Consider the following 24,014-nt stretch of genomic DNA (forward strand, 5'->3'; position numbering starts at 1 on the left):
CACATTTGTAGTCTCTTGTCTTTAGAATAATGTCTGTGTTATATAAATCTTCTGAGCTTGTGTTTACCGGTGACGGTAACCCTATATTTGACAGAAGGGTGTAGCAGGAGATTGATAATGATGCTGTAAAATTACAGTAAATGGGTGAGCACAGTTTCAGCCTTAATAGCTCGAACTATAAACGAGGCCTTTCCTGTCGCAAGCTCGCGTCTCGTTCGTGCCGCCCGATGTCTGCTGTAAATGACGTGTCCGTCTTTCCCTCCTGTGAGACTCTTCTTAAAGGTGCTTCTGCAGTCTGTTTGGTATGATTGTCCTTTTTTACAAGCAAGCAATGTTTGTGTGTGCAAAAGGTACGGCTAACAATGCAGGTATAATTCATGTAAAGGTGTTTTGCAAAGTGTATAATATTTAAATAAAGAATCTTGTATTTATAGTAAATTTGAGTACTTTCATGTTGCCATTCTACATTTAACGCCTTTAATTTAAAAAAATTACATTTCAACACTTGCCTCAGAATAATTCAGAACTTTAACAAAGCAGAACGTTTCGCACCTTAATGGTAAAGATAATCTGAAGGTCTGTACTGACTGCACGTTTACTACCTTACAGATTTACTACCTTATTTCTAACTTAAAACATCTGTAATAATTGACACTATTATATACAGAAAGCATAAAGTATTAAGACTGGTTTAAATTTTTACATGACTTTCTGCCTTTTCACTCACCTGTATTTCTAAGACAAATAGAGTATAATGTTTTCACACTTATTTTATTTTATATTTAAATTAGCCTTTTATGTCACAATTTTCTCTTGCAAACATGATCAATAAAACAGGTAGAGAAATGCTGTGGAAAATATTTTAGAGGTTTATGGGGAATGGAATCCCTCTCTTCAACCAGTACCTGAACTTTTATATCCCAGCATTAGGTGGCAGTAGAGAGTCACAGGCTGCCGTGAATACTTTGTTTACTAACCTGCTCGCTTCCGTAGCAGCAAGCTAACATGCATTCCAGCTGATATAGCTGCGTGTCAGCTGACAGCTGTGTGATGGTAACATGTTAGCAACCAGGTATTATTATTATTTTTTAGCGTTAGGAGTGTTTTCTCTCGAATAGTTTCACGAGGTGTGTTAACTGAACGTTGGCTATGCTACCAAGGCGAACGGGGTTGATTATGAGACTAACTCGGCGCCCAACACTAATTGTTTTTCCAGCACCAGCGAGCTAATTAGCCGAGGCGGCTCGCTAGCTAGCTAACCTGCGGACGTCTGCACGGGAAGCTTTAAAGTATTAAAGTTAAGCTTGGCCGTGAGTGTACGTTATGAGGACGGACTGTGGACCGGGGGGGACCTCCGCTTGGGTAAATGGTGATTAAATGGCCAAAGCCGAGCTCGGAAATGGACTTGATTTGCGTGGAAGCGCTGAGAAGATGACAGACAATGGCAGCCCGTACGGTTCCGACCCAGAGGGAACCGGGTCCAAGCAGGTGGACCGGTACGGATTCACCGGAGGGGCCCAGCAGTCCTCGGGAGTCACGTAAGTGGCGCAGCGCTCTGTTTAACTACTGTTAGCAGTGACTTTGACCGTAACGAGCTGGTTTATACACGAACTCGGGCAAAAGAAAAGACCCTGTAATTATCCTTAGAGGTTGAATCTGAAGCAATTGGACCTCTGTTTGTAAAGTATAATATGTGACCTCTAATTCATTAAGGTCACATATATGTTGATGCAAAAGTACTTTTACAGGATCTTGGAAAGATAGTTGGAAGCAAAGTCATCCACAGTATTAGCAAAAATACTGTTAGCTGTTTTCAATAAGTACATCAGGCATGAATAGATGAAATAAAAACACAATGCAATAATAAAAGAACTGTTTTACCCCAAATATGACACATCATGTCTTTGCCTGTTTTTCTCTGGCAGCAGTCTTCTAGAATCTTATCCCATTCCTCCTGATAAAAGACCTCCAAGTTTGGCAATATCACCTTAGCAAGCTTGCTTCAAATTCCTCCATAGATTTTGTACGAGATTCAAGTGACAATGTGACTTGTCCCACGATAATCTGGTGACTTGTCCAGGGTGTGACCCCACTCACCCAGCTTCAGATGGGCTCAGCTTTAGCCTTCGCTGACCAGGCGGCATAAAGACCGTATTTATAGATCATGGCTGGTTTTGCTCTCTTGTTTTCTTGACCTTAGCTTTTGACAAGTTGGCTTTTTACGCAGAAGTGTGTCGGTCGGCTCCTCGAGCCAGTTTGTCTAAATTTGTTTGTAAAAGAAAATGAGGTGTGTTATTCAGCGATCGGAGCAGGGGAAGTGTGAAACCCTGAAACCTCTAAAGTACAGCAGTAAAACGACGATAGTTCTGTGTGTGAGATTACAGGGAACTGAACTCGGGGGGGGGGGGGGGAACGTTTTCTCACAGCTTCCTGTTTTCCTTGTACTTTGCTGCCGTTGGCAAGTGTTCCGCTGCTTTGTCTGAGGTTAGGCTTCCTGTGTGGGACAAGGAGAAGAAGAAGAGCCAGAGTCCCGCCCCCTTTGGTGACAGTAAATTTACACCCTTGTTGCTCTGCACGAAAATAATTTGTTTCTTCTGTGGCAATCGCTCCGAACTCCACAGTAACGCGGACGTTCCCAATCACGTGCTGAGGGAACGGGAGGCCAAGTGGCTGGAGATGCTGAACAGCTGGGACACGTGGATGGGCAAAAAGCACAAAAAGGTCTCCTTTCCTTCTTACCGGGAATTCATCCAAAGCTCACTGGCTCTGCGTTGGTTCATTAGCATCGTTAGCATCTTGGTTCACTGACTAACCAAGATGAGATCCTTCCGTAACGATGCCGCCATTTTAAAATGCCACCTCTGATCAGTTGTGCCAACCGTGTATCTCTAAAATGTATCTGTGTTCGCTTCTCTGGCCGTCCGCTCTTGTGTAAACGTTGCACGTGTTGAATGGCAGGTGAGGGAGCGCTGTCGGAAGGGGATCCCGCCCTCCCTGCGTGGCCGCGCCTGGCTTTACCTCACCGGAGGAAAAGTGAAAGTCGAACAAAACCAGGGAAAATTTCAGGTCAATCCGATATTTGTCCATCCGTGCTCGTAGCTTCGGTCAGACGTCAGAAACACGAAGGGTCACGTTGCGGTCGTTGTGAATTCTCATTGCGTTTCAGGAACTGGACTTCATGCCGGGCGATCCCAAATGGGTCGACATTATCGAGAGGGACCTCCATCGACAGTTCCCCTTCCACGAAATGTTCGCCGCCAGAGGCGGTCACGGGTAAACGCTGCGTTGCCGCTAGCGGCGCTCGTCGTCGCGTCGCTGCGGCTGAATGCCGGTTTCATTGTCGTCCGTGCAGACAGAAGGATCTGTTCAGCGTGCTGAAGGCTTACACGCTGCATCGCCCAGAGGAGGGCTACTGTCAGGCTCAGGCTCCCATCGCTGCGCTGCTCTTGATGCATATGCCGGCAGAGGTGAACACGCAGCAGCCAATCGGCCTCTATTCCAGAATAATTCATATTTGAGAGGAGCGTCCCCGAGAGCCGTTGACTAGAATAAATGTCTGCCCTGGTTTCTGTTCCGTATCCCAGGATGCATTCTGGATTCTCGTCCAGATCTGTGAGAAATACCTCCCTGGGTACTACAGCACGGGGCTGGTAAGGATCCGGGCGGACACACACACACACACACACACACGTCGTATAAGACCAGCCTGAGAACATCTGATTATGTCGTGCCGTACAGCCCGTAACAGGATTATGTGTTCAGCGTGTTAATAATATCTGAATGTAAAACCGCTGAGTGACATAAAATGGCGGCCCGACTTGAAGGACGAGATTATCAGACAATCGGAATGAACGAAAAACGCCGTCTGCTCCCGCTCCGCTTGACGGGACGTCCCTCGCTCTCTCCGCAGGAGGCGATCCAGCTGGACGGCGAGATCCTGAACGCGCTGCTGCGGAAGGCGTCTCCCGTGGCCCACCGCCACTTGAAGAAGCACAAGCTGGACCCCGTGCTGTACATGACCGAGTGGTTCATGTGCGCCTTCTCTCGGACCCTGCCGTGGGCCTCGGTGCTGCGTGTCTGGGACATGTTCCTGTGCGAGGGTGAGTATTACTGCGTACCTTGTTGAGGTAGTACTGAGGATCGGACACACCCTGTGGTCTCGGTCTGATACTTACTCCTGCCGGTTTTTCCACTTAAATTATCAAACGCAGGCATAATGGCCGGTTCGCGTGTGTTTAGTCTCACCCCCCCCCCCCCCAGGCCTGGTCACATGACGTAAAACACCAGAACACGATCACCTTTAAAGTAACACTGCAGATGATGATGAATAAAGTAATCTCTTCCTTTGATCTGAGGAACGGTGATTCGGATATTTGAGGTCTCCGTGACATTCGGCAGCACCAGACTCTCTCCTCTAAATGCTTTGGTTCCTGTGAAATGATCGCGCTGCTCCGTGCTTGCTCCTTATCTGCTGCGATGCTGTTCTCAGGAGTGAAGGTCCTGTTCCGGGTCGGTCTGGTTCTCTTGAGGTGCGTTCTGGGATCCAAAGAGAAACTGAAGGCCTGCCAAGGTCTCTATGAGACCATGGAGCTGCTCCGAAACATTCGGCCCCAGTACATGCAAGAAGGCTTCCTGGTGCAAGAGGTGCGGTTAGCATTTGTGTCGGGGTTGTCGAGACCCAGAACTTGCCGAGCCCTCGTTCAGGCCCAGCTTTGACTCGGTCCTGAACGGAAGGATCCATCTGGAATGCTTCCGCTGAATTCTCCGTTTGCGTTTTTAGGTCATTGAGCTGCAGTTGTCTGAGAAAGACATTGAAAAGGAACACCACGCCCAGGCGCGGCGCTGGAAGGACACTCGCGGGGAACGGCTTTCCAAGTCGCCTCCCAGGATGCACGGCGCCAAAGCCATCATGGCTGCCGAGCCGCCCAGCAAGCGGGACCTTAAACAGAGGTCTGACATCGTTCCTCTGGGACTCGAGACGGACGGGGACGTGGCGGGGGACGCAAACGAAAGTGTAACGGCTAAAAGGGAAATCCTGAAGAAAACAATCCTTCCAGAGGAGGAGCCCATCAATCCCTACCTTCCCCCCACCGCCCTCCTGAATAACGTGGCCCAACGCGGATCCAGAGATAGTCTGAACAGTGCAGACCATGACACCCACCTGTAACCGCCGGCAACGGTCCCATCACAGCATTCCATTACGGCTGCATTTAACGTAGCGGCGACACTAACGTGACGAACCAAGACGCCGATTTTTACAATCGCAAAATTCACTCACCCCGTCACTGTAATACTCAACAGGGGCATGTTATTAAACGCTGTTATTATACGGCAGTATACGGAGTCACGGAAATGGATGGATGGTTGAACTCGGTGCGTGTTACCAGGGTAACGGCAGAAGGCTCGTACCCGAGGTGGAAGGCGACTGAACGGCCCTGGAATCTGCTGCTGCTCGTTTTTACCATCCTCTAGCGCTCCGGTAAAATGAAGTCTGATTTTGTCCTCGGCGACGAGGTCTTCATCGTCCTCTTCGTCCACATTAGCCACGAGCCAACACAGATCCATGACCCTGCAGGTCATCCACGCTGACCTGTGCAGAAGTGTCTGCAGGGCCTTTTGCTTCACGCGTGTTTTTACTTGTGTCGGACACTAGAGGGCGCGCCGAGACCATCTCTCTCTCTCTCTCTCTCTGTCTTTACAATCACGTGGAAGTGGAAGCTGACGTGAGCAGATCTCAAATGAAGGAAACATTGCGCCACGAAGCCAAAGATTGTTTGTTTGTTTGTTTTTTACACTTTTTGAGATTCACGTTGTCCAAGCAGTTTACACGATCGTATCGTGATGCGGATTCGATTGTTCCTTTGGGAGAGCCGCGGTTTCATATTAGTGTAATAAATGAGTCACTATAAAGATGTTTTTTTTTTTGTTGTTTACACAATGTTTAAAAGATTGTGGGATCTTTTGAAGATAAGTTGTAATACAAAATGGATAATTTATTAATTTGTGCTCAACTTAATGTATTTAGCCCCCAAGTTAACACAATGCTGATCATATTTGACCTTATTATTGTCCATTGCAACATTTTCTTTGTCACTCAAATGTTTGAGTCTTTTGTAAATGTGCAATCGATATTAAAAATCATCCTCAAATATCTGATGCAGTCAAACAGTTCATGCATGAGATTAATATATATATAATATATATATTTGAGAAGGAATCGATCTTTTAAATTTCTGATGTTTGTTTTCTCATGGAATCTGGTGGTGGGTTCTTTGTTGATTTTAGAGGAGATGTTATTTTTAAAGATTTGTACGATTTGACTGTTATTCGGGAGGCGGCGTTCACCAGACGTTTCCTCTAAAGGTTAAAGTGTGAGCGTTTGAAATGTTTCAAACATGGCGGCATGAATTCAACGTGCCACTCACACTCGGTGTGAAGGACCAGACCTTTACAGGGTGTGTGATTATTCCTCTATGAACTTGACACTCTTGGTGGATATTAAAAATAAATCCTGTCTGAGTTTTCATTTAGTAAAATGTTCGGATGACGAGATGCTCCTTGCTACCGATCGGCTTCTCTAATTAAACTGATCATCAATTAAGCTTGAAAAACCTCCACCGCCTGTTGATATTGTCGGAAGTTTTATGTGATTTAAAGTCAACTCATCTGAAAGCTATTTTATATCCGATGCCTTTTGATTCAATAAAAATGTAAACCTTTGGCTTTCGCCTTTCTTTGCCTCCGTTTAATATTAAAGAGGAGCGAGGACTGAGCTGAACAAGCTGGGCTTGTTGTCATTCAGCCCCCTCGCCCGCCCTCCCATCCTCCCACCCTCCCACACTGCAGCACGCTTCCTTGGACACCTGTTTCTCCGGCTCTTTCAGCTCTTCCAGGAATTTGCATCTCAAATGGAGGCAAATTCCCACAGAACCCAGCCTTCATCTGAATGGAGTCTTCTTCTTCCTCAACGAGGCTCACCTGCAGTCAAAGAGCGGGACGGACGAGAAGACGTCGAAACCACAGTCGCCATTTAAAGGCATTTCATTCTGCCATTTGAAAATGTACTGAATAGCAAAGATGAACTACTCCCCCCCCCCCCCCCTAGTCTTTTGAATGCATGACATTTTTGTATTTTTGACTCCTTTCATTATCTCTTGTGGATTCCTTAAATTTGTTAAAAAGGCTAGACCCCTCTGGGCCTCCTAAGCACCCCCCCATCTGCACCTCCCTTGTGGCGCTCAATAAGACCCCCCCCCCCCCAGACGACGGAGGATGTGGTGGGAGACCGGCTTTGTGGCTACGTGATTCAGACATTCCCCCCCAAAACCGCACTCTGGGGGGGTTCCCTCAATGTGATCACACTGTTGTGCGATCACGTTGAGGGAATCTGTGCCAGTCTGTGCTGCTGCTGGGATGCCACATTCAGACTGGAAATAGGTCCCATGGGGGGGGGGGGGGTAGGGGGGGTTATACTGGGAGAGAAGATGAAATATGAACCCGCAGGTCCATTCTGTATGCTAAAACCTTCAGCTTTAAATCTCATCAAATGCTGTTCGGGACACCGTGAGACTGGATTTGACGTCTTATCCTCCACCTCTGAGTTCACATGATGAATAATCCACCCAGAAAATGTCCCTGACGTCCTGCTGGACTCGGCGGCGGGACGACGTCTCTTTGTATAACCCTAAAGCACAAAGATCTCACCATCAGAGCATCTGATAAAGTCAAACGAGCATTGCGTCGCCGACGGTGGCATGTCCCTCGTGGACAACGTCCACACCTGCGTCCTATTGGTGGAGACGGCTGATTGCATTCACCATGAACCAGAGGACGAGCTGCTGCTGTTTTAAACGTGGATCTTCTGCTTGCTGGGTAAGTTTAACGCCTACATTCCATCCCTCTAAGCGTATGCGTGTAAACCGATGCCCCACACATGCCATGTCTGTTTACATGTAGCTGTCTGTGGGGGGAGAGGGGGAGGGGGGGGATAATCTCACCAGGACATATGTGTAAAGCGTCTGGGAGATTATAGTCTGGTTTTGTGGACTGTAAAGCTCCTCTAATGCTTTTTGGTAACAAGGGCCGAGGTCCTGATTGGGATCCCCCATCCTCCTCCTCCTCTTCATCTACCCAAGGGGGGGGGGGGGGGGGGGCACCAAACACCCACTGATAATGACTGCATTGGTTTTGGTGCAATCTGTGAATGCATGGTTAGCTTTGTAGCCGCCGCCGTTTTGTTTCTGCCTGCATTTATCTGTCGTTTAGCAACAAAGAGTAGCAAAAACATATCTTGAAGACATTTTCAGGAAAAGTTGATAAAAGTTTGGTGATGATCCAGAAGAGATCCTGGATTCTGGATCACTTTGAACCTTTCATTAACATTGCAGTAGAAATAGAGATCAAATAAATGTAGCATCATTATTTTTTGTTGTAAATCCCAGGTGCTTGGCGGAGGTCTGTGCTCTCCGAATGCTTTATAGTTATTTATTTAATTCACGTGTTCTTTATTTTGAGCCCGCCTCGTGGGACTGAGACCTCGTACGGGCTCCATGTGGGACAGGAATTGGAAAGTTTCAGGGTTCAGACAGATGCCTGTTCAGTGGACAGTGGGCAGGATGTGCGTGTCCTCTCTAATGGCTCCCCACGGGATAACAGTAGCTCAGATCCATCACGTATTTTGACACTGGCTTAGTGATTCATGTTGGGAAATGATAACACACACCTGTTTGGTTCCATGCAGGAACCCCCCCCCCCCCCCCCCCCCCGATCTGTGCAGCTGGACGCAGCATCAGACTGATGGAGGCGCGTGGTTTATTCCATTGCGTGTTTGTTTTTGTTGATGATATTATTTCAATAACAATAAATTAAAATTAAAATTAAATTAAATACAAACAAATTAAAATGTCATTGATAACTCATGTTGAGGGGCAGAGACAGATCACCAATATTTGTAATAGTTGATAACTCAGTGCTTTTTGAACGCTTCCTTGTTCATGGCTGTGGAAGATCATTGAATTATCCTTCTTCCGACTTGATTGATAAGTTTCAAGTCATTCTACTCTTTATACGACCTCCGTACCTCTAAGGTTTCCTTTCGGGGACCTTGTTGTGACCTCTGAACTGCTGAGCGACCTTCCTCCTCTTCTGGGTTCCTGCATGCAAACACAAGCCGTTGCTCATTCTTCAGGTTTTACATGTTCCCTTTTGATGTTTCACACACATGTTTTTTTTTTAAATCTTTTTTTTTTTTATTAACGGCTCTTTATTAACAGACGGTCATTAAGGGTTGTTGCGCTGGAATATGTCCTGTAGTGTAATAAAATTATAAATATGTAAGTATACAGAGACGTATTCTCTGAAACATGTTCAGCAGACATTGTTGGTGGGTCTTCTTAGGACAAATATTTCGCTCTGTGTGTGTTACGTGTTTATCTCTTGGCCGGGGATGTTTGTTGCCTCGCTGCTTCTGTTTTGCCAAACCGTATTGATCTGAAGTCGCTTCCTGCCATTGTTGTGCCACATCCCCGCTGTCCCCTCTCTTCCTGTGCATCCAGTCCCGTCTTTCCTTGTTGGTAGCTCGGAGAGGATACATGGAGGATGGAGGTGGGTGGGGGGTCACGGGGTGTGTTAGAGGGAGAGAGAGCCTTCTTGTGGACCTCATAACCCTGGATCAGAATTTACTGGGACGCATGTGACAACCAATTATAAGTTTCCGGCAAATACAATTATCTTGCACGTTCAATTAAATTTGGCCAATAATGAAAATGGATTCCTCAGAAATGAGAGTAAAATCTAGCAATTGAATAAATAATACGTTTTATATTCAGCAGGCCAGCATGGTGGCGTAGTTGTTAGTGCAGTCACCTCACAACAAGAAGGCACCGGGTTTGAATCCTATCAGTGAGGAGTATTTTATGTGTCTGCGTGGGTTTTCTCCAGTTTCCTCCAAAAACGTGCATTTTAGGTGAATTGATTACTCCACATTGTCCGTAGTGTGTGAGTGTCTCTGCGTGGCTGGCGACGCATCCGAGGTGTACCCCGCCTCTCGCCCATAGCAAGCTGGGATAGGCTCCAAAACGGCGAGTCTTATTTTTGCATTTAAATTTGCACGCTTGTGTCTAGAAGTGTGAGAGAACGAAGCAGAAGAGGTGTTAACGCTGGTCAGTGAGCGGCCTCAGCCTGTTCTAAGCTAACGATGAAAGCACCTTCGGGTTGAGGTTACAATAACTTATTGTGTTGCGCCCCGCCCAGTCATGGCTGTTATACGGTGGGCGAGTTTGTGTGTGCGTCTCTCGAGCTTCAAGCTAAACTGCTGGCTTATGTTTCCGGACTCTGTGAAGTTGGGGCGGCCATAAAAACCAGCGAGACGTTTTGTGTTACGCGTGAACGATGAAAGACTGAAAAGCTTTGTTAATCCTGCAGAGCAAACATCCTGATCCCTGATCGTCCTCCCCAACACCAGCCACTCTCATGTCCTCCCTCACTACGTCCATGTCTCTTGTCCTGGGTCATCTTCTAGCCCTGTCCTTTGCATCGTCCTCCCCAACACCAGCCACTCTCATGTCCTCCCTCACTACGTCCATGTCTCTTCTCCTGGGTCGTCCTCTAGTCCTGTTCCCTGGCAGTTCCATCCTCAGCATCCTTCTACCGATATAGTCCGCGTCTCTCCTCTGGACATGTCCAAACCATCAAAGTCTGTCCTCTCTGACCGTGTCTCCAAAACGTCTAACCTTCACTGTCCCTCTGATTGTCTCATTTCTAATCCTGTCCAACCTGGTCACTCCCAAGGAGAACCTCAGCATCTTCTAGCTCCGCCTCCTGTCTTTTCCTCAGAGCCGCTGTCTCTGAGCCGTCCATGTGGTTTGGCGTCATTAATGTTTATGTCCTACGTTACACATTTCGGCTCGGCGGGTCCATTGTTCATCGTCTAGCTGAGTGAAAATGCGTGTCCTTCCTTTTTAAACAAACTCATTTGCCGTGTCTTGCAGCAGCAGCGTTACCTCTCGGCCAGATAAATGAACCTCTCCCTTTGGCTTCCTGCGGTTTGAGCTCCTCTCGGCTCCTGTGTAAGAGACAAAGAGGCGCCGCACCTTTTTGTAACACTCATATTGTCATTGGCGACCTTGAGCGCGAGTGTCGGTGCTATTTATACCTCTTTTTTTTTAATGCTGTGTGGGATTTCCCTCTCCTGTCCTGCTATTTGTATTTGATGGATATTTCAGTCCAGGGTCTCCTGCCCGAGACGAGAGGACAACAACATGTCGAAAGCAGGAAGATTTATATCAACAGTCCGAGCGGTCGAACAGAGAAGCGATGTGGCATGCATGCGAGGGTTATCTGCTGCTCTGGATGTCCGGGTGGGTTCATCCAGCCTGCAGTAACGCTGAATATACGGATGAGTTATACGTTAAAACGCCATTATCTGAACCAGGACATGTGGCATTTAAATTCTAATAGTGGCTGCATTATTACCTCGGCCAAGCAGGTTGTCATTAACATTGCAGTAAGTGAAGCTTTATAATCCTCGATATATCGGCTGATTTACAGACACAATGTTGTCGGATGGATCGATTTCAGATATCGATATCTCTGAACGTGTTCTTTTTGTTGTCTAAACTAATTATGATATCAACTTGAATCCAATTGCTAATGTTTTGTTTTCATGGTTAAGGATTCTAAAAATACAGATAAAATAAATGTAAGACAATCATTTTAGGAGGACTTTTGCACTTTTCTAGTCTCCCTCTTATGTTAGATTCCAGCACTCGTGTTCTACGTGTCAGAGGACAACTCGACAAGTTTAAAGTGTAAATGGAATAAACTGTCCCATTCATTAATGCAGGGCGAAGATCAACTCTATTCAAACCCTGACACAAGTTGAACTAGACGCAATCTTTATCAAGCACCGTGTATTTCACCATGCTTGGGGCAGTTTTGAGCATCTGCAGGTCCCTTCAAGCTGCTGTTGAACCAATTTAAAGACAGGTTTTCCCACATGCGCAAGTCAAATGTGTGTCATCTCCTGTCGTGTTGATTTCCATCTGTGAGGCCTCATCTCATTATCTCCTGGCCTCGCTGTGGGTTCCTGTCCAAACATGCCTAACCCTTCTCTAAACAATGCAAGGAAACACTTTTTCCTTACACAACAGACCTACAGCTAGTCGACACCGGCCACGATAATATCGGGAATTCAGCCAGATTTAAAGATTCAGGTTCCAAATATAAACTTCGTTGACCTTATTCATTCCTGCAAACTTCTCTAAAACACATAAGTCTTTCCAGCTGTAGTTGGAAAACTTAAACGGCTCCATCACGGCGGCTTTTGTGGCCAACAAGTTGGTGTCAATCACCTCATTGCCTTATCTTGAAAGGGTAGAGGGGAGATAAGAAGAAGCAGCAGGCAGTGAAGACACCCATTTGGGTCAAAGCGTTACCTTTCCGCAGCAGCCAGATAATTAAAGTGCAGATCAGACTGTAATGTAACCGCAGCTGACGTTTGCCGACGGGTCTGTTAATCATCCGGGTCGACGGGCTGCGATCATTTCAGACGTGTGAGATCATGAATGATCTTATTCTAGTTGCCTACAAATAACGCCTTGAAAAACCAGCTGTCTCTGCGCAGGGGGGTCCGTGCATGTGGTCTGTGACAGCTTAACACACACATCAAACAACTGTCGGACCCCCACCGACTCCAACACACACCTCCACAAGGACAACACACACCTCACAGGCCTTTGGTGCTGCAAGCATCGCCAGAAACGGGCTCATTAAACATGCAGGGTGTCGATGGAAGATCAAACGGATGCTCTGCAGCCCTGCAGACGGGGGGGGGGCATTAATGTGTCTCTCTGCCTGTGTGTATGGTTCTAAATCCCCGCTTCCGCTGTCTATTGCTGACTCATCGCTGTCAAATGAAGGCAAAGCGATGACGGGTATGAAACGCCGTGGCGTGGTGAAGTGAGAGCCCCAACGAGGAGTGTGTGGCTCCTTCATGGTGTGTGGTTTACTGCACGGGGGGGGGCACACACACGGGAGAAAAGCACAAACGGTGACGACCATCAAGCCGGGACACAGGTGGACAATTAAAAGACAAACACGAGCTGAATGCTGTCAAAACGGGGGCCTCTGGCATGCTAAGTGAAAACATAAAGCCCCCCCCCCCCCGCCTGCAGGTCAAACTGATGGAGCTTGTTGCTCCTGCTGGTGATAAAAAGTTTGATTTTCTTCATGATGAGTAGTTTAAAGCGACCGAAGAGCGATCTGCAGCAGATTTATTTATTGTCCTCCTATAACTGCTGCACAATCGATGCATTCAGGGAGGCCCGATGTTTCATTTAAGCGTATATTCACATGTGCTCCAGTATAAACAGCCCCCCCCAATCCCACAAGAACGCTGATAGGAAGCGCGCTTTGAGCCCCTTCGCTTCCTGTTCTGCTGGACGGACAAAGAGTGGACGGGACAATTAAGACGAGCGACGGAGTTTAGGAAGAGGTGCAGAACTACAGCTGCAACGGTTTGATTATCAGACGCAAGAAATGAACGGTTAATGACGGTAAAAGCAGAACAACAAGCCCCCCCCCCCCCTCCCCCCCGCCTCAGCCTTCGCAGGAAGAAGAGGAGGAGGAGGCCGAGATGGAGAAGTGGAGGAAGGGATCAGTGGAGAACCAGATTGTTGAGTGATGCAGAAGTTGTGTCTAAAGGTCGGCTCCATGGCGCCACTGCTGCCGTTCTGCTGAGAGACGGAGCAGTCGGAGGACAGAGACGTCCCACCTGGGCCAACAAACGGACCCAAGAGACGAGGAGGACAAATGTTCCTCTTTAATGTGTCCCCCTTCGGTTCATCCTGCAGTGTCAAATGAAGAATTCTTTTCAGTGGTGTTTTATGGCTGTCTTTAAGGAGACGACTCTAAGCGTTCTCTTTTCCACAAAATTCAGTGACGTATTTGGCAGCTCTGAAACCGCCACTAGAATGTGACACACAGATTTGGAACCTAAAATGATGTTTGCTGGTAAAACTTGAGTTTATTTGGAATTAATTGCTTTAATTTGACGTGGCATCTGTTCTTCATTTTACTTTCTAAATCTCTTTTTCACATCGTGCAAAGCGCGGATTGCTCTGCTCTGAAATTCACTAAAACGTCTAAACAAGTGATGTAAACATATTGTTACATGATTTATCCTAACTTTGCTGGTCTCACTGAGGTGAAATTTATCTTACTCTACTCCTGCCATTAATTTGTGTAAGTTACTTATCAAACTGTCATTTATTTATTACTATTATTAACTCCATGATAAGAGACATAATTGTAGATTTGACTTTTGTTCTGTTTGATTAAAGAAAATCTGTTTAATCTGAATGACTGATTTCTTTTTTATTAGCAATTAAACGTCACCGTTTTAATAGCTTAACATTCAGTTCCTACAAGCCAAGCTTGACTTTGTCTTCGGTTTGTGGTTGCAGCTTCTTGAGCATGTTCTGACATGAGAGCAGAGAGACGAATGGAAGGAGATCATCCTCTTTGCGTTTCAACGACGGGCTCTGGTGTCTCAAGGACTCAATTCATATTAAAATGAATTCCTTTATGCAACCTGATGTGGCCACGTTTGACTTATGGTCTACTGTCCGGGCATGTCCAAACCACTGCCATGTAATAAACTAGGAAAGAGCACAGACCTCCGCCAAGCTGCTCGTTCCCCTCCTAACTGGATCTACATGGTGTTCTGGATCAGCACCAAAAGGTTCTAGATTGTTCTTGGTATCTTTATACACCAACCATTAAAAGTCAAAGTGAATCAGACCAAGACCCATTTTCAGATTTTATTTCATCAAGATTCATCCAGCAGTTTTTCTGTAATCCTGCTAAAAACAAACAAACTGCGTTAAAAGCTTAACATCCTTAACAAAGAAACAAATAAGTACATAAATCAATAAAACATTTTTAAAAAGTGCAAATGAAGTGAACACAATCTGTTCCAATACCACCTACAGTGCTTTGACATGACTCGGTATTACATGGAGTCCGGATTCAGACGTGCACACATGCTCCTCCAGCAGAGGGAGGAGGTGGAGGAGGAGGACAGCAGTGGGAGGGGAGGAGGGGGCCGTCTGGGGGACTATAAAGGCGGGGGCAGATTTCACATGCAACAACAGACTTCAGCGTGCTGCCAACTGTATCAAGCCTCTCTGCAGTGACACTAGCTTTTAACTTGATTGAGCTTTTTTTTTTAAATCTTTTACTATCTTTTTCTTGAACTCGGTACGAGAAGAGAAGATTCAGCGATGGAGCAAACCGAAGATCCTTATGAATACTACGACTATGAGGAGACGGAGAACTCCTCCATGTGTGACTACTCCGAGTGGACTCCGTCTTACTCCGTCATCCCGGTGCTCTACATGCTCATCTTCATCCTGGGCCTCTCTGGAAACGGGGTGGTCATCTTCACGGTTTGGAGAGCCCAGGGCAAGCGGCGAGCCACTGACGTCTACATCGGAAACCTGGCCCTGGCTGACCTCACCTTCGTGATCACTCTGCCTCTGTGGGCCGTTTACACGGCCATGGGCTACCACTGGCCCTTTGGGGTGGCCCTCTGCAAGATCAGCAGCTACGTGGTCCTGCTCAACATGTACGCCAGCGTCTTCTGCCTCACCTGCATGAGCTTCGACCGCTACCTGGCCATCGTCCACTCCATGTCCAGCTCCCAGCTGCGCACCCGTGGGAACACGCAGATCTCCCTGATGGCCATCTGGGTGCTGTCCGGCCTCCTGGCTGCCCCGACCCTGATCTTCCGCACGACCAAGTATGACCCAACCAGCAACCGCACGTCCTGCGCCATGGACTTCAGCCTGGTGGTGAGCAACAAGAATCAAGAGAACCTGTGGATCGCCGGTCTCAGCATCTCCTCCTCGGCGCTTGGATTTCTCCTGCCCTTTCTGGCGATGATGGTTTGCTACGGCTTCATCGGCTGCACCGTCACCCGCCACTTTAACACGCTGCGCAAGGAGGACCAGCGTAAGAGGAGGCTCCTGAAAATCATCACCACTCTGGTGGTCGTCTTCGCTGCCTGCTGGATGCCCTTCCACGTGGTGAAGAGTGCCGATGCCCTGTCTTACCTGGACCTGTTTCCAGACACCTGTGCCTTCCTGCGCTTCCTGCTGCTGGCTCACCCGTACGCCACCTGCCTGGCCTACATTAACAGTTGCCTCAATCCCTTTCTCTATGCCTTCTTTGACCTGCGCTTCAGATCCCAGTGTCTTTGCCTGCTCAACCTGAAGAAGTCCTTGCACGCCAGCCCCGCCAGCTCCCTGTCCTCTCAAAAGACGGAGGCTCAGTCTCTGGCCACAAAGGTGTGACGACCGCCGAGGGCCCAGAAGCATGCTGGGTACATTGCAGGTTGATTGCGGCGCTTTGTGCTTCCTTCCAGATCGTCTGTGGTCCATTTTGCAGACGAATGAAATGGACAGTCGGGCTCGTGGTCCGTCAGAATCCAGCCCTGCTTTGAGTCCTCGGGCAACAGAATTGAACCACAAGGGACAAATGAACTAGAGTTTTTATTTTAAGAAAAAGTGGAATGTATTTTTAAAGAGCTCACTTGTTTCTGTCATGAACTTTGTGTGAACAACTGAGCTTCGTATGACGTCTTCAAATCTCAGTGAAATGTATTCCTCCTGCATTTGCCCCTGCTGTTCTTGGTTTCTTTTGTTAACACGCGAGGTGTGATTCCTATCAGGCCGTTATATTGCCCAGCTCCGACGGTCATATCATCACAACCAGCAGTGTTGTGTGTGGGTGTGTGTATGTGTGTGTGTCTCTAGAAAGGGTGTGCCAGTCAATAGGAGGTTAGGGGGTCTGATAAGAGTGTTGTAAGGAGACACGGAGATAGTGGGAGGGTGGATTGGGAGTTGCAGACAGACGGACAGATGGCAGCTGACAAATGTTTTCAGGCTGGTGGAGAGCCCAATTAAAAGGTGACTGGTTTGACAGTCTGCTGGTGAGTGTGAGTCTGTGCATGAAAGAATGCATTTAGTGAATACACATCATTTGGAATCCACGTTTTATGATTTGTAATAAAAAGGTGCTTTAAAAAAAAACAGCCTAATCTTGGTCTCACTCTGTTCCTTCTGGTGTGGCTGGAATGTCCCATCTCGGGCGACGTGCGTCTTCCTGTTGGTGCATTGCTGAGGGGAGGAAAGTCTCCCTCCCATTGTGTTTCACCATAATCAAAGCGTATGTCCACAGGAAATGCATATTTGACTTCTGTTTCCTTCTTCCAGCAGGCCTATTTCTCCTCTGATGATGATTTGCCCACACAGTCGGTAAATACAACCGTTTTTAAATGGGATCAACCCCCGTGACGTGTGGCTTTGTCCCGGGGATGGAAGTGTGAGGATGGTCAATCCCAACGACTTCAGGATTATTTTCTGAACATATTTAGAGGTTTTTCTTTTCATTTGTATTTCACAATTTCTGTTTTCTATTCAGAAAATTAGAGAAAAACGTGTTGAGGTTTTATGACAATTCAATGACCAACCATTTAGAGACCCTAATGAGATTTTTGCAGGACAACAGAAGGAGATAGAAGGATTGGACTAATCCTTGGCCGCTAATTTGCTGTGCGAGTCGACGATCTGCTCGGGTGTAAAACCTGTGATGAAGAATGGCTTAGGCTAAATCACCCACAATTACATTTCACTGCTGTGGGGCATTTAGGTAAATGTGACAAAAGCTGAATTCCTTGTAGAAGGAATTCAGCTTTAGCTTCAGTTAAAAAAAATAATAAAAAAAACTCCAACAGCTGCAGCAGCAATCACTCCTTCATCACTTCCACAGCAGCATTTCATGCCAAGGCACAAATAATTACATGCAAATGTCTTTGTTAGAAAAAGACAACTCCAGAAATTAGTTCCACATTATGAGGAGCAGAGCGGGAAAGTCCTGAAAGCCAGTTCAGGACTAAAACTGGGACCCTCTCTGGACCCTCTCTGGTGCTGGAGAGCAACATGCTTCATTGATGGAACGGCACACACGACATTTTGTAATTCCGTGCGGTTGATTTTCTTTTTTCTCCCAAAAGACAATTTGTCACATTATCCTCCACCTGTTGGCATCAAAGCCATGTCTGTGAAATGTAATCTGGGTAGATTATTTTCATGGGTTTGTGCGTTTTATGAAGCTAATGTGATCGTGTTACCCAGATTTCATGGCATGAACTTTGCCAAAGCCAGAAATCAAGAACTGCGACAGAAAAGGGGGATTTATATGCCCTTTGATCACATACAGGCTGGATGTTTGTCTGGAATGGCTGTTCGGAATGATTCCACCAATGTTTTCATTCCTCTGTAATAACAGAGTGTGAAGAACGGACAGGCAAGGCTTGCTGCGGGGGTTCAAACGGTCCGCTCTCCCTGCAAGGAACGACAAACGAGTACAACAGCTTTCTGTGACAAGCACTCAGAAGCATGCATTTAGCCTTTCCTTCATGTATTTATTTTTTTAAAGCCTCTATTTGTGTGTTGAAATGTGACTGAAACACAAACGTGTTCGTGAAGCATCTGAAACAAACGTTCTCGTCTTTACAAGATGGACAGAGTCACAAAATAAAAATGAGCGCTTTATAAAAAACAAACATTTTAAACATGAAACATTCAATGAATCTACAGTATAGTGTCACTCAGTCTCAACAAGTAGCAACACTAAAACTGTGCTCATATGATTGCATTGGATAATAAAGATGATAATGATAATAATGCAAAAAAGAAAAGGGTCCATTTTTGCACAATCAAGCTGTGCAAATGGTGAAATTACAACTATTAGCATCGCTTTGATAATCAACCAGTGATAGAACGGAACCAAATACATTTACTCAAGTGCTGTAAAGTATAAATTTGAGGTACTTCTACTTAAATTAAGTATCATTTGTCATTTAATGCTTCTTTCGCTTCCATTACGTGTTACAAGTTGTTAGTCGTATAATAATTTACCTCCCTGGCAGGTGAAAAGGATGAACTCTTCCTTAATATACATATAATATATAATAATATTTTCTTCTCACATTGGTGGTTCAGTGCTAGAATTCTCGCCTGCCGTGTGGGACACTTGGGTTTGATTCCTGGCCAAAGCAGAAGTCATTTTATTTCTTTACTTTCACTATTATTAATCATATTTCTGGTTAGAAACCAAAATGCGTTTTGTTCCCTTGTACATGTGTAATAACAATAAAGGGGAATCTAACCGAACCGCAAATGAAACTATTTCAAAGCTGTCAGGAAACAGCTTGAAAAAGTCTTTTTTAAGCTCATGGGAAGTTAAGTGGTTTAAATTAAACCATCAGTATAATGAGTTGTAAAAAGAATATTTAAAAAAATTGATAAATTGCTGTGTCTATAGAATTAAAATGCAGTTTGCACATTGAATCAGCAGTAATACAATCAAGATGATCGAATATACTTATGAAACAGAGAAAGGTGCCTTTTTTTCTGCAGAAATTGCACTTTTAAATATTGTTGTAATGCTTCGAGGGCTTTCATTTGAAGTGTAGGATTTTCTCAATGTGGTATAATTTACATACATGATTCTAAATAGAGACAAACAACCAATCCTCCTCTCTGGATTGGCAGGTGATCCAGAAACTAAGCACAAAGCAGACCATTCCGTCAAACCTGAAAGCACTGTTCAGGTTTATTCAATGTGGGCTGAGTATCAGTTGAAACCAAAAGGAAAAGGTAATGGGGTGGGGGGGTCACCATTATCTCACTCATTATCATATCAATGGGTGAAAAATAGCCTGAGGCTTTGTGCCTCGCAGCATGTTTGAGATCCCATCCCCAACCACCATAAATCAGAACCTAATAAAGCATCTTGTGTAGAAAACAGACGCGGGAAGTGTGCACACTTTTCTCCTCCGGCCTAACAATGGAGGCTGAGCTGCAAAGCCAGCAGACCGGACCCTGACACAGGCCTGACCATAGAGTGGTAGGATGAGATGCTGACCCCTGGAGCGTCTTGGAGGAGGACCCTTACCTTCCTGTTGCCTGATCATGAGCGCTCTGCTCCTCACGACGTCCCAAGAGGATGACAGAACTCACAGACAGGATAGGAGTCAGCAGGCCAGGCAGGAAAGGCAAAGGGTGGGCAAGGCATGTGTTCCTGACCAGGGATATCCTGTCTTTCAGAGGCATCTTGGTGCTTTTAGGGTTCTCTGCATGCCCCACCAGAGGTCTTGGAGGACAAGGGTGCTGCTTCAGACACTCCTCCACACTAGAAATGTCCAAATTCAAATCTCAGAGAAGGGGTGACAAAGAATGAGCTTGAACCTATTCAAACATTTGAGGTGAAAAATCAGGTGTGACTTTCTTCCTCACTCTCTGCTCGGCTTCCACGTCTCATGAGATGTCAGACATGCCAACGGTGCACATCATTAGTGGAGACGCGTCGTTTCCGACAACCAAAAAAAAAGAGAGGAAGTGGCCAAGCAGCGAGTGGCGCCGGATCTTGGGTTATGCGACTTTCAGAGAAAACCATCGTCTTCACGGGGCACAGAGTGTCCCTTCATGCCCGTCTCTATCCTCTCCATTGTGCATCCTTCCCTCCCTTAGCTCTAAATGGACGCCCTGTCGTCTGCAGGAGGACCAAGCCAGTTTAGAAGCTCAGCTGCACTGATTTAAGCCTCACAGGTAACGATGGATGTACGTGCAAGCCAGGCACACAAGAACGACACACAAAAAGGTCACACGATACAGCTTTAATAGATATGGCTGATCCCACAGGAAAAAATGTTGATTTAATTTATATTTAAGAGATTATTTAGGGTTGTGCAGATTTTATAGAATTGATATTTAAACATGTTGCCAAATGTGCGGCCAACTTGTGAAGGTCCTGTAAATTTTAATTCTGCATTCACAGATGTGCCTTTGAATAGCAAGTATTCATTGATGTAAAATACTTTCTCTGTCATAGCGGCCGTGGCAGTTGCTGCATCATATCAGATGAGTTACTTGTCAAGAAACAGAAAACAGTTTTAGTGGATGTAGGGAAGTTGCAGTGAGCTTTGGGGCTACTGGTGCATCGCCATATATATTGTTCTAAAGACTCAATCTACCCATGCGTGCACTAGAAGTGGTCATTTATCGATTATATTTAGCTCTGCATATTTGTTTTAGTTGATTTTCGGGAAAATAAATTGCCAATTGGAACGGATTTTACCTACAGGATGTAAATTACATCGTCTGGATGGGTGTCATCTGGAAAAGATGCTGAGGACGAGAGAGACCTTGGCTGCTCAGCTGCAGTCCCTTAACGTAAGGTAAGGTAACGGTTAAAATCAATGATAACAACATAAACCATCACAAATAAATTATTGACATAGATATTATTTATATGAACTAAATAGAAATAGATGGTAACATTGTCCTGAGAGTAACAATTGACAATAAAGACAAGGATGTCTGATTTAGAAAGATAATCAATACTGACACCTAGTGGCCGGAACCTTCTGCGCCCGGAACCTTTCTATCCGAGTTGTTTCTGACGCCGGAGTTATAAAAAAAAAAAGACAGACCATATGAGCGGACGCCACAGACTGACGTCATATCCGCTTTATAAAAACAGCCCAGTCCCGGACCGACATGGCGTCTCACAAACAGAAGCGGGCGTGGAGCTTCGTGGAGGCGGGGAGTTTACTGGAGCTGAAGTCGTACCTGCGGAAGCACCGACACCTGGACGTGAACTTCTCCCGGGGCAAGAGGGAGAGGAGCCCGCTGCACCTGGCCTGCTCCCGGGGGGACGACGCCGTGCTGCGGCTGCTGCTCAAACACGGAGCCGATGTCCTCCGGAAAGACCGGAGGGGGGACACGGCGTTGCACGTCGCCGTCAGCAGGGTCCTTAAACGGGAGGGGACGGGCGGTGAGTCCAGCAGGGTCCTTAAACGGGAGGGGACAGGCGGTGAGTCCAGCAGGGTCCTTAAACGGGAGGTGAGTTCTGAGCCGTAACGTTTGTTTGTTTGTTTTTTGTTTGTTTGTTGTTGTTGTCCTCGTCCTCGTCCTCCAGCCTACGGGGACCTGGTTCTTCCTCTCCAAATGAACTGTCCAGAAGCGATGGACGCCCCCAACAAGGCTGGAGTCACGCCTGGAGACATGCTGGACTGGGTGAAGCGTACAGAGGTAGTTACAGGCGTGCGTGTGCGTGTGCGTGTGTGCGTGTGCGTGTGCGTGTGCGTGTGTGTGTGTGCGTGTGTCTGTGTGCGTGTGTGTGTGTCTGTGTGTGCGTGCGTGCGTGCGTGCGCGTGTGTGTCTGTGCGTGTGTCTGTGTGTGTGTGTGCGTGTGTCTGTGCGTGTGTGTGCGTGCGTGTGTGTGTGCGTGTGTCTGTGTGTGTGTGTGTGTGTGCGTGCGTGCGCGTGTGTGTCTGTGCGTGTGTCTGTGTGTGTGTGTGCGTGTGTGTGCGTGTGTGCGTGTGTGCGTGTGTCTGTGTGTGTGTGTGTGTGTGCGTGCGTGTGCGTGCGCGTGCGTGTGCGTGCGTGTGTGTGTGTGTGTGTGTGTGTGTGTGTGCGTGCGTGCGTGCGTTGCATCATTTCCTCGCGTTTTGCTTCAGGCTCCGAGCAGGCCGAGGCCCCCTTCTGGAGGGAACCCTGAAGCCGAGTGGCAGGAGAAGCTGTTCGGTGAATGCGAGGACGAGTTCTGTGAAGCCTTCGGCGTGTTCGACGGTGAGCGGCGACGCCTTTTACGCCCGAATCCCGTCCCTGACGTCACGCGGCGCCTAACCCCCGTCTGCGTCGCTGTTTTACAGCGGACGACTTTCTCCCCGTCGACGACGAGGACGAAGACTACGGGGACTGGGCCGACCGTATCCGGAGAGAGTACTTCGATAAAAAGCACGCCGAGGCTCAGAGACTGGCGGCGGCGGCGGCGTCCTCCGGGTGGCGAAGGAGGACGAGCGAACAAGAGAGGGAGCGGCGAGCGCAGAGCGACAAGGAAGTGCACGAGAGGCTGCAGAGGGAGCACGAGGAGTATCTGGAACGGGGGCGCCGGAAAGAGGAAGAGGCGCGGCGGGCCGAGAAGCGCAGGTACGAGGAGGGGTGCGCGTCCACGTTCCACGGCGGCTCCGTGAAGCTGCGGTACGACGACATCCCCTGGCCGGCGCCGCGCGCCACCGTCCGGGAGATGGTGGACGTGATGCTGCACGGCGTGGACCGGAAGGACCCGCCGGCGTTCCGCAAAGCGCTGCTGAAGCAGCAAACGCTGTGGCACCCCGATAAGTTCGCGCAGCGATGCGGCGCCCGGTTGGACGAGGAGGACAAGCGGCGCGTGCTGGACACGGTGACGGCGCTGTCGCAGGAGCTCAACGGGCTGGTGCAGAGTCTGAGGACTTCAAAGTGAGGACTTCAAAGCGCTTCATCGGGTCGGGTGTGTGTGTGTGTGTGTGTGTGAGAAACGTCTTACAACCTGGAGAGGAGGAAACATTAAAATAAAAGTTTGTCTCGTGAAGTGTCTTTCTTTTCAGGTGTTATTTATACCTATTTAAAAAAAAAAGCATAAATGATGATGAATATATTTATTAGATAGAATGTTGGAGTACAAGTACAGTCACACAGTAGCATGTATTACAGTACGAGTACAGTCAAGCGTCCTGTCTAAGAGGAGCATTTCAATAAAGCCCTTGCGGTCTTGTTTCCGTTGAAAGTCCTTCGTACATAAACCATCGACGTTTAACAATACCAATAACATAAAAATAAATTACTCAATTGATGCAAAATAACAATAAATTAAAAATACACATATGTACAATCTGGTGTGGTCTTGTGACGTCAGTGTAAACCAAACCCAAACGCGTGTTAGTGGCCGGTGCTTTGCGTGCGTGAAGGTGAGTGAACGGTTCCTCAGGGAAAATACTGTCGTACATAACGCACCATTAGTGTAGCTAATAGTAAAAAATAAATGTGGCATAATTTTTGATGGTCTAACGATCGGTCTGGGGACAGGTCTTGGTTCAGGAATATATTTGTCGTACTTTATTACAATCC

General features: G+C 47.0%; 3 protein-coding genes across 3 annotated transcripts; all 3 read left to right on the top strand.

The window, feature by feature from the left end:
- The first annotated feature begins 1,377 nt into the window (after window positions 1-1,377).
- Window positions 1,378-6,711, top strand: tbc1d10ab (TBC1 domain family, member 10Ab). Its single transcript, XM_068752828.1, has 9 exons — window positions 1,378-1,538; window positions 2,622-2,721; window positions 2,959-3,066; window positions 3,167-3,273; window positions 3,353-3,467; window positions 3,585-3,650; window positions 3,911-4,100; window positions 4,490-4,644; window positions 4,781-6,711. The coding sequence occupies exons 1-9, from the start codon at window positions 1,378-1,380 to the stop codon at window positions 5,165-5,167; spliced, it is 1,389 nt and encodes a 462-aa protein (XP_068608929.1). The 3' UTR covers window positions 5,168-6,711.
- An 8,570-nt stretch (window positions 6,712-15,281) lies between these two features.
- LOC137908488 (apelin receptor B-like) lies at window positions 15,282-16,352 on the top strand. The gene has a single exon (XM_068752895.1). The coding sequence runs from the start codon at window positions 15,282-15,284 to the stop codon at window positions 16,350-16,352; it is 1,071 nt and encodes a 356-aa protein (XP_068608996.1).
- A 5,270-nt stretch (window positions 16,353-21,622) lies between these two features.
- Window positions 21,623-23,442, top strand: nfkbil1 (nuclear factor of kappa light polypeptide gene enhancer in B-cells inhibitor-like 1). The gene is made up of 4 exons (XM_068753270.1): window positions 21,623-21,900; window positions 22,045-22,157; window positions 22,586-22,697; window positions 22,781-23,442. Exons 1-4 carry the CDS (start codon window positions 21,624-21,626, stop codon window positions 23,368-23,370), a joined length of 1,092 nt encoding a protein of 363 aa, XP_068609371.1. The 5' UTR covers window position 21,623; the 3' UTR covers window positions 23,371-23,442.
- Window positions 23,443-24,014: the final 572 nt, after the last annotated feature.

The sequence above is a fragment of the Brachionichthys hirsutus genome, chromosome 19, assembly GCF_040956055.1.
Source record: "Brachionichthys hirsutus isolate HB-005 chromosome 19, CSIRO-AGI_Bhir_v1, whole genome shotgun sequence".
Taxonomy (NCBI): Eukaryota; Metazoa; Chordata; class Actinopteri; order Lophiiformes; family Brachionichthyidae; genus Brachionichthys; species Brachionichthys hirsutus.